The sequence below is a fragment of the Camelus dromedarius genome, chromosome 15, assembly GCF_036321535.1.
Source record: "Camelus dromedarius isolate mCamDro1 chromosome 15, mCamDro1.pat, whole genome shotgun sequence".
Taxonomy (NCBI): domain Eukaryota; kingdom Metazoa; phylum Chordata; class Mammalia; order Artiodactyla; family Camelidae; genus Camelus; species Camelus dromedarius.
Genome location: NC_087450.1, coordinates 1,369,044 through 1,379,822, shown reverse-complemented (window position 1 = coordinate 1,379,822; position 10,779 = coordinate 1,369,044). Strand labels below are relative to the sequence as shown.

The 10,779-nt window shown below is 39.1% G+C and overlaps 1 protein-coding gene and 1 pseudogene across 1 annotated transcript; one reads left to right on the top strand and one right to left on the bottom strand.

Moving 5' to 3' along the window:
• The first annotated feature begins 228 nt into the window (after window positions 1–228).
• On the top strand, window positions 229–1,272 carry LOC116155221 (olfactory receptor 5AR1-like; annotated as a pseudogene).
• A 7,365-nt stretch (window positions 1,273–8,637) lies between these two features.
• LOC116155480 (olfactory receptor 2G3-like) lies at window positions 8,638–9,750 on the bottom strand. The gene has a single exon (XM_064494215.1). The coding sequence runs from the start codon at window positions 9,725–9,727 to the stop codon at window positions 8,795–8,797; it is 933 nt and encodes a 310-aa protein (XP_064350285.1). The 5' UTR covers window positions 9,728–9,750; the 3' UTR covers window positions 8,638–8,794.
• Window positions 9,751–10,779: the final 1,029 nt, after the last annotated feature.

The window sequence follows — 10,779 nt, the reverse complement described above, 5'->3', positions numbered from 1 at the left end:
GTGTCTTTCCTTTTTTATGTGTGCCTACCTGCAGTGAGAGTTAATGTTTATCCATTATCTGCTTTGTTTTAGAAAGAAGAAAGAAGACACTCAAAACTGTTATTCTTTACTAATTAATTATAGAGATAATTGCACAGATCAGGTCAAACATTTGGTCCCATGTGATAAATGACAACAGGGCACCAATTTCTTCAGAGAAATTGCTTATTTGACTGGATTTCTGGAGAAGACAAATGACCATCGCTCTTATCAAAGTCATTTGAGTTACCCTATGGGTCACAGAATCTAGTTACTGGGAAGCTTTTTAAGAGTCACCCCGAATGATAAAGCAAACCGAGGCACACATAAAATTGGAAAGATGGATAAAGAAAACCACTCACACGTGACTGAGTTTATCTTTATGGGCATCACTCAAGACCCTCAGCTGCAGATCATCTTCTTTGTGGTCTTCCTCTTGGTCCACCTGGTCAAAGTAGTGGGGAATGTTGGTATGATTACCCTGATCATAACAGACACTCAGCTTCACACACCCATGTGCTTCGTCCTCTGCAACCTCTCCTTTATCAACCCGGGCTGCTCCTCAGCCATTGCCCCCAGGATGCTGGCTGACTTCCTACCAAAGCACAGAATCATCTCCTTCTCCAGCTGTGCCACCCCGTTAGCTTTCTTTGTAGGTTTTGTGGATGCTGAGTGTTATGTCCTGGCTGCCATGGCCTATTACCGTTTCGTGGCCATCTGTCAACCCCTCCACTACAGCACTTTCATGTCCAAGCGAGTCTGCTTGGCTCTTCATGCTGGGTTCCTACCTGGCTGGTCTGGTGAGTTTAGTCACCCACACTTCCCTCACCTTCAGTTTGAGTTACTGTGGTTCCAGTATCATCAACCGCTTCTGCAAAATCCCACCTCTTCTAGCCCTCTCTTGCTCAGACACCTACATCAGCGAGATCTTGCTTTTCAGTCTGTGTGGCTTCATTGAATTCAGCACCGTCCTCATCATCTTCATCTCCTATGCCTTCATCCTCATCGCCATCATCAGAATGCACTCCGCTGAAGGAGACCTGTGGGTCTCACCTCACTGGTGTCACACTTTTTTATGGCACAGTCATGTTCATGTACCTGAGGCCAACATCCAGCTACTTCCTGGATCAAGACAAGTGGGCCTCTGTGTTCTACACTGTTATCATCCCCATGTTGAATCCTTTGATCTACAGTTTATGAAACAAGGATGTGAAAGCTGCTTTCAAAAAACTAATTAGAAAAAAACCTCAATAAAACAAAAAAGGGGAAAATCTGTTATTGCCACATGTAAAAAATAGTGGTAGATAGGTGGTGGCAGAAGGTGGAAAATGCAAATAACTTTCCAATAAACACTACTCAATGTACCAGCTACCTGCTTCATCAACCTTATTTTTTTTTTAACTGAGGTAGAGTTGATTTATCATATTGCATAATTTTTAAGTATACTGCATAGTGATTCAAAAATTTTAAAGGTTATACTTCATTTATAGTTATTATAAAATGTTGGCTATATTCCTTGTGTTGTGCAATATGTCCTTATAGCTTCTTACTCTGCTTTGTTACATTCATTAGTTGTATTTTTAGATTCCACATATAAGTGATATCATACAGTCTTTGCCTTTCTCTGTCTGACTTATTTCACTAAGCATAACACCCTGCAAGTCAATCTTAAATTCTGGAGGGTTTTCAGGAAACTTTAACTCTATGGTGTGAAGAAAATATAAATTAGTATTTCTGAAAGTCATGCTGAGCAAGATGTATTAGTTAAGTTTTATTTTTAAATTAAAATTGGCTCACGTGTTGATAAGAAATGGAGACAAGACTTGAAAAGGGCAATAGGTAGCTAATCACTCTAAAGCATATTTGTTTTCAGGGTCATGAGGAATGACAGACACAAATGTTGAAAAGATATTTACTATGAAAGGGAGTCAGAGAAAATTTAATTAAACACGTGGGAATGGGGCTGGTGTGAGTGGTGACTTAATGTATCCCAGAATCCTATCACTCATGTATTCAGCAAAAATTTACAAATGCTAGATTTGTGCCTCCAGAGGACACAAACTTAAGACACACCTGTGCCAACGACAGGAATTCGATGTGCTTCCAGTTACTCTGTTATCTCTCAGAAGCTGCTGCCACCAATACAATCAGGAGACATGCAAAGCCCAAGAATAACAGCTGAGATTAGGCTCTGCTAACTAAGTGTGTGAGTATTGACAGCATCCTTTTTTTTCTGTCCTCAGTTTTCCCTTATGTCAGGTGGTTGGTTCCACCTAATAATCACTGGACCCTTTGGTCTATTCAAAAGGGGTGGGCATCTCATTTTTGTCCACCTCGCATACTGACCTCCTCCCAGCCCTCAGGGAAGCCCTAGGATTCTAGGACTGTGGAACTTTTTGTAAGAAAGATATAGTTTAGATCCATCCCTAAGGCTAATTTTAGCAAGACTGTAATGTCTACAGGACTGATTGTCCTGATCAATCCCCAATCTCCCCTATGCCTTTCTCTCCCCCTCTTCTAATCTCAATTAAACCCTAGCCTTTTCTATGGCAGCTAAGCATCTTCATGCTTTCCACCATCATCCCCAGGCCCTTCTCAAAGCATAGTTTTGTTAACCCTGATGTATCAATGACAACAGAGGAGGACATAACTCCTCTTTGCATGGTCTCAAGGCTATAAATCTTGAATTAAAAAACAGGACTGCCAGGTATCAGCAGCAGGTAAAGGCAGCAGACTGAGATCTGAGGAGAGCTAAGGTTTTCTCAGATGTGCTGAAAGTCCATCACACCATCTGTTTCAAATACTGACATTTAATAATGTTTTTGTCTCAGCCTTTCCTCTCGTGCAGTATAGTCAAGGGTCAGGGAAATGCAGTGGCTGCCCTGAAGTATAAGAGCAACCTCATTCATCATGAAAGGTACTAAAGAGTTTTAGAGATAAAAGACTCAGGATTCACCACACTTTCTAGTGGGTGTCATTATATATGAGTTGAAATTGACCTGGTTCAAAATCACTCAGTCATATTATGAATTCCTAAAAACATCCCTGATGTCACATTATGGAGAAAGTAAAGGGCTTAATAGACAGGTGTGGAGTGGGCAGTCCTGAAATAGTCCAGAGATTTAGTCTTCAGGTTTTCAGGTTTTTTAAAAATATAATCCAATGTGTAAATCTATATGCTGTGTGAAAAACAAAAAATTAGGGTAGGACTTTCCTTTTTCATTAACTACAAGCCAAGTAGTCTATGTCCTAATTGAAAGGGCAGTTGCCTCAGGATAAGGAAGATCTTTGAATCCCACTTCTGTATCTCTACTCACTGACCTCGTTGCTAAAGGACTATTTTTTTTTCCTTAATTTATTGTTGTATCCAGTCAATAAACAAAACACTTTAAATCTGTTTAGGTTCTTACCACAATCATTAGATATAGGTATTATTCTCATTTTAAAGATGATAAAACTGACATAGAAAAGTTAACAACAAACTTGTCAAAGTTAAGTAGTAAAACCAAAAACTGACCCAGGGGCTGCACTCTCCACTCTGACTTATGACAAAACTCAGGCTTTGGACTATTTAGAAAGAAGCCCTCACTCAGATTCTGCTCTCTCTTTCTGTAGGACCTTGGGCAAGTTACTTAATCTCTATAAGCCTAAATTTCATCTTACAAATGGGAATAACTTACTTTTTAACATTTTTCAAATGATATGCTGTAATCCTTGTAAAGAATCTGTCACATAAGAGACATTTAATAAACAGTAGCTCCTTCTATTTTTCCTTCATTTACATCTTAACTATCTGTCATCTTGGGTCAATGTGTTGTCATAAAATGAGGAAGCTTTTTTTTCCCCATGTAATTGGTTTTAGAAGCACAAATATCAACTTAAAATGACAAGAGAAAAATGGATGGAAGTTGGATCACGTTAGTCTTTGTCCCAGTCCTGCCAGTAATCATGTCGGATAAGTCCCATAATGTCTCTGTACTTTAATCTATTCATCAATGAAATAAGGGCTATTATTTACACCTCATCTGTCCTTTTGGTTTGCTCAAATAAGCGGTAAATAAATGTCTGATGTTTGAAAAGGCCTGAATTCTCCTTTATACATTAAAAACTTTAGCCAGTACTAAAAACATAGCAAAAGTAGACATTTCAATCATACTATCTATAAATAGACTGCAAAAATCTTATGAACTGCTGTTTTCTCTAATCAGAAATGAGTTGGTAACTACTGTACTAGGAGTTATAAAAGGCAAAAATTAGTGCAGATGTGGTTAAGATGGAAGGGATCAGAATGAGAAAAACCTGAAATTAAATTCTGCTTCTTCCACACTCAAGAAAAATCTCAGGTGACATTTTTTAAAACAATCTGTGTTTAAGACTTAAGACTTGGTGTGTAGATGTGTAGATGTAGATGTAGATATCGATGCATATATAGATGTTCTGACTTTACTGAGTTGACATGCATAGGGAGATAAATTAAATGCAAATATCCTGTATTACAGGAAAACAAATCAATAAATACAAGAAGAGAACTGCAGACAAACTGCTGTGGGCAGTCTCAACTGAAAGGCAGCACCTCCTCTTGGGAGATCAGGGAACTTTATGGAGGAGGGGGCATGTGAGTTGTTTTTGAAGAAAGATCCAGAAATTAAACAGGAAAGCAAACCAATAGGGAATGCCAGAAGGAAGAAACATAGTGAAGAAAGGTACAGAGGCTGGAAACCATGGGACTGTTCCATGGGGCATTTTGGCCAGCTGTCCAGTGGGAAAGTTTGATGGTGAAGCTGGAATGCAGCTCAAGATCTGGCACCAATTTAAGGACAAGGGAATTTGTAACTTGGGGAGTAGGGAGTTTATCACTCATGAATTCTGGAGACAATTCCTCTTTGCTCCCTGAAGTCCTTTCACATATCCATCCACAGAAAGACCTTTGGAGAAACCAGTGTAGCAACACAGCCTTTAGGTGGGTAAATCCAAGTAGACATTGGCTACTTCAGATAGGTTTAGTGGCATAAGATTGTGTGCTTTTCTTAATAAAACTTGAATAAAACTCTTACCTTTAGCCATAATTACCTGTGGTCTTCTCCCAGGGGAGGAATGTAAGCTGAAGTCTCTCCCTTCAATTTCTGCCATAGAGAGGCTACCTGGAATAATTAGGGTCTAAGATTCCTTGTCCTATTCCACAGTTACCCCTATTCCCTAACACAGAAGCTATAAAATTGCCAAAGTCCTTTGCTTGGCACTCCAAGTCCTCTTCCTTAAAAACTGCATGGTATTATTTCTCCCTGATCTCTTTGTGCAACAAATCCTCCTATAAAACTATTTCTTGAATGGTCTTGACATTTTTCTACCTCTGTATTTTTACCAGTTCTCTCCTCTTTCTCCTCCCTGCTTCCCTGATTATCCCAACTCCATGTCTCAGAACATCCAAACTTGGCTCTTCCTTCAAGGACCAGCTAAATACTACTCCTCCAGTTGCCCTCTTTCTCTGACCTACTGGGCTGGTAAAAAAAACTTACTCTTCTGAACAGCAAAATCATTTCATTTGTAACTTTCTTGTGATTGTGTGTGGATGTTATAGTTATGCACATACACGTGTAAATGCCTAAAATGCAGACACTGTGTGAGATGTACCTGGGTGTCCCTCTCACAACAATGAACACTTAAAGAATGTTTATGAAAAGAAAGGAGTGAGATGAAATATTTGGTGTCTAGATTGCTTCAAATAACCAGACACCAAAAATGTGCAACCAGTGAGGGGCTTTGGAAGCTTGTGTGTTGGTATCTGTGTGTTTAGCTCTGTTAGGGCAAAGTTAGTGAGAATAATGAGCCTTGTTCTGGAGACTGGAATGGGAGCCCATGATGAAATCAACACCATGAATGCCATCCATAGATGACATCTGAAATTCTACATTTTCAGCTTCATCTTAGTCATTTCCTTCCACACCCCACCTCCCAGAAGTTCAAGTTATGTGGAATTCAAGTACACCTTAAACTTCCTCCCTTTGCATACTTTTGCTTATATGAGTCTATGCTTCAAACACCACTAAACCACCTAGAAAACACGTTCTTCTGCTTTATGTCACAAATCAACCATCACTTCTTCTAGAAATCATTCCTGAACTCACTTTCCAGGTTTTCCCATCTGTAAAATGATACCAGTAATGCCTACAACATGGGGTTTCTGTGAGAACTAAGCAACAGAGTGTTACCATGGCCAATGGCCCCCTTGCTTAGGAGTTTTTGCTCATTGTCCTGGGATAAGTATCAACAGTGCTACATTTCACTCTCAAAAGTGCTCTAATCCAGATATTAAAATATGAGAAAATCCTAAGGCATGTATTCAAGCGCTTTGGGGCTTAATTAATGGCAGCTGTCCTTTGGGCTAGATTCACACGTAAATCCGCTATAACATTAAAACATATGCCCCTTATGAGTATGATAACTCACTTCTGCTGAGCCCTAGTCCAGTGTTCTGTAAAACAGGGAAGTGTGCAACATGGTAGAAAGTGGCAGGCACAACTTGAACTGGGGAAGTGATTAGGGAAGCTTTGTAAGTGTCTGGCCCATGGCCGTGTTCAGTCTGATGTTTTGATTAGTCAGGACTTAGACGGTGTTGTGCTGTGAAGCACTTGATGGAAGACTCACATGGCCTGTGACTGTGGTGAGCTGATTCACAGCAAGTTCAAATAGCCTAAAAAGGCACTATTATAGGAATAAATGAAGACAAGAGGTAAAACAGATGATAGCAAAGAAGCAGTTCAGCTTTCAGATTATGCTGGAAGAATGGTACTAATGAGAAATAATTAGCTTCACTGGGACTTCCTTCCTTTTCAATATTTTACAATCCTCATACTTACTAACTGGAATGCTGAATTAGTGTTTTTCACTTTAAAGGGAAAGACACCCATTAGAAAAGCTGGTAACATAATGTATGGTTGTAGTGTTTTTCATATCCTCTATACCTACAATGATGAGATTACAACATTTCAATATTGCATTATTGTCCTTAAAATTAATCAGCCATGTCCAAAAAGTGAAAGCAACTTCTGAAGAAATTCTGACAGGTTTATAATATATAAACTTTATCATCAATTCATAATAACTCTATTCTAGAGAGGATAGAGATGTCTAGATAAAGATAGATGATTGATTGCTTGCTTTTTACATTTTAAGTCAATTCTAAACCAGTGATGTCTACATTACTTATTTCATTAAGGAGACTTCATTTATGTATTTGCAGATTGTATACAACCTTTGTATGCAGTTAGAAGAAATGGTGGCATTTAATTGTTGGATATCTGCAAAAGGGGAAATATACTTTTTATTTTATCTAAATCATGAAATAAACAAGTGAGAAAATTTTAGGAATTGCTTATGTCTAATGTAATAATTTAGTCAAAGGCCATATTTAAGCTTATTAAGTAGACTAATATGAAGTTATATTTTGCTATTCTCTTAATTTGAAGAATAACTCTTTACTAAAGGTACCACTGGTTGAAAAGCTTCAAAACAGAGGAAATATTTCTTTCCACCCATTTGTGACACATAAATGTATATCTGTCTCCCACACAGCATCCAGGAAAACCTCTCAAAAACATAAGTGGTATCATACCACCCTTCTTTATAACACTTACACTTTGCTGAGAGTACATCCCTGGTCCTGACCATAAGCAGCTTTGTCCTGCATGGTCCGTCTCCTGTCTGCCTCTCCAGCCACATCTCCTGTTTCTCAAGAGTTTCCTTTATTCCCTCAAATGAACAAACCATCTCACAGTTCCAGTCTTTGTCCACAACCATGCTCCAAACAGAAGCTCTTCTCGATCTGACTCCTACCTCTCCTTCCTTTGTGTGCAGCTTCCTCAGAGAAGATCATCCTTCCTATTATTGTATGTCACCACACCTTGATAATCATGTCCCTTAATCCATTTATCACAATTTGTCAATGGAAGTGTGTATAGTATATGTATATTACAAATATCTATATATGAAGGAGTTATTTCTATTTTATTTAAAGTTCTATTCTATAGCCCTTAAACAATGTGTAGTGAATGAATTAGTTAATCTATTAATACTTGACCAAATCTTCCACTTCTGATCATTGCTATCCCCTGTCCATACAATCAGCCTAAGACCACCAGGAATAAGCCTACAGTCACATAAAATCAGATTTATTGATCCATTGCAAAGAAAAATACCACATACTAGGATTTGGGGGGAAGGGTGGAGTTAAGATAAAATTTAAATGAAGCAACATTTTGAGAGATTCATTGCAAAGCAGGGCTATATATAAAGGGGTCAAAATTAGGTTTAAACCACAAAGTAGATGCAGGGTCCTGTCTCCTTGGAAACTACAAAACTAAGATCGATGCAGAATGTTGCAACCAAAGACCCTTATGTGAAGTTCTGCACCTGAGTTGAATGTTGAGAATGCTTCTCCCCGCCAAAGTGTTTTACATCCTTCAGGCAGGAGTAAGATGTTTCTTCTTACTGATATAATTTGAAGCAATTAATTTCAGAGAGTCTGTGATTTTAGAGAACCAAGATTTCTCAAGGAGTGAGAAATTAGTAGTCACTCAATAAAGGATGTTGTTCTGAAAGTTATGGTTTGCCCTTAGGGGAGACATGTTTCTTGTTGAGTCTGCAGCTGGAACCAAGTGTCTTTGATGAATGATAGGGCAGATGCTAACTGTCCCAGCTATTTTATATTCTATCATTTCATATTGGAAAGTCCATTATCTTAGGTTAACAGTTAACCTCAGTGTCACACTAAGAGCTGTCATGTCCTCTGTTTCACAACAGCTCTCCTTAAAGCTCCTTTTACATCTTGGTTCCTTAGACTGTAGATCAAGGGTTTGAGCATGGGTGTGACCACAGTATAGAACACCGCAATGATCTTGCCCCCAGCCCTGGAGGACTTTGACTGGGGTCTCGTGTACATGAAGATGGCAGTTCCATAGAATAAGGCCACCACTGTCAGATGAGAAGCACAGGTGGATAGTGCCTTGTGCCTTCCAGAGGCTGATCGCATCCTGAGGACTGATAGAAGGATTCTGGCATAGGAAACAACAATGAGGAGGAAAGGAATGAAGACAATGATGACACTGAAGATAAAGACAACCATCTCAGTAACTGAGGTGTCAGTGCAAGCCAACCTCAGGATGGAAGGAACTTCACAAAAAAAGTGATTCAGGACATCGGGCCCACAGTAGGGCAAACTCAAAGTGAGGATGTTGATGACCATGGAACTCAGGAAACTACTGGACCAAGAAATGGCTGCCAACTGGATGCAGGTGCTCTGGCCCATAATGAGAGTATAATGAAGGGGATGACAAATAGCTACATATCTGTCATAAGCCATGACACCAAGAAGAACACACTCAGTCATCCCAAAGGAGAGGGAGAAGAACATCTGAGTAGCACAGCTGGAGAAGTGGATGGTCCTTTTCCCCACCATGTTGGACAGCATTTGTGGGACATTGGTGGATGTATAGCAGATGTCCAGAAAGGATAAATTAGTGAGGAAGAAGTACATGGGGGTTTGGAGAAATGGTTCTATCTGGATAATAATGATAATAATAACATTCCCCACCACCATTAACAAATAGAAGAACAATAACATAATAAAAAGAATGAGCCTTATCGTTGGCTGAGATGAAAGCCCCAGTAACACAAATTCAGTCACAGTAAAGTTTGTTTTTATCAGATTCATTTCTTGGTCACCTCCTTCTCATAGAACCATTCACTCACCTAAAGAAAAAAAATCAAATGCCCTATACGTCACAGTGCTGAAAATTCAAGATAAAAATAAGATAGCGAGGAGATTATATCTTGAGTATCTGAGTTGTACTACAAGCAGAAAGCTTTCTCTCTGCTATTGAAGGGATATTCCAAAAGAATATTCAAACTCAAACACTGATTAAATTAAACAGATATTCTAGTCTTTACTCTGAGGGGAGGCCCTCTTGGCTGCTCATAATCTTTTCAAATCATATGCATTCTTCAAAGCCTTGCTCACGCTCACCTATTCAGAAAGATCTGATTATGTCTTTGTTCTACACCCAACACAGAACAACTCAAGTAAAAGCCAAAAAAGACACTGTTTGATGTGCTGTTCACGAACCTAAAAATAAAGGCCAGAACATCGGCTTGCACTTCTGTATCACCCTGATGCAACTTTCTACTTTCTAGTGTTTAGACATCCTGAAGCCCTAAGAACAAAGACTGTGGACACCAACAACAAAACCCATGATGGGTCACACTAACTGCCAATTCTTCCAGCTTCACCACTTCCATGCAATGGGGGTCTTTGATGGGTTTATTATATTTACAATAAGAATAATGATGGAACCATTTTTTGAGGATTAAATTGAATAGTGTGTATAAAGAATTTAAGGCAATGCTTACACATAGGAAACAACCCACAAATAACAACTATTATTATAGCCCTAGTAACACACAGTATTCCTACCCTTAGCCAGAATTCACTTCTTTGATAAAAACCAATTCAGAGAAAAAAGATTATTAAAAAAGTTACCAGGTTTGCTGTCCCTTATTTATTTAATATAACCAGACAAGTTACCAGGTCTAGTCACTGAGCACGTCTTAGCCCCCGCCTTGTGATTGCTTGTTTAGTTTAGGGGCAGAGTTAACGTGTTTGGTTAACTGGCTTTCAGCAGATGAAAGCAGGAAGTTAGAAGGACATGGGGTGAGGAAGACTCCTGGAGGCAGGCAGAGCTGTAAGGGCAAAAAGAAGCTCCCGAT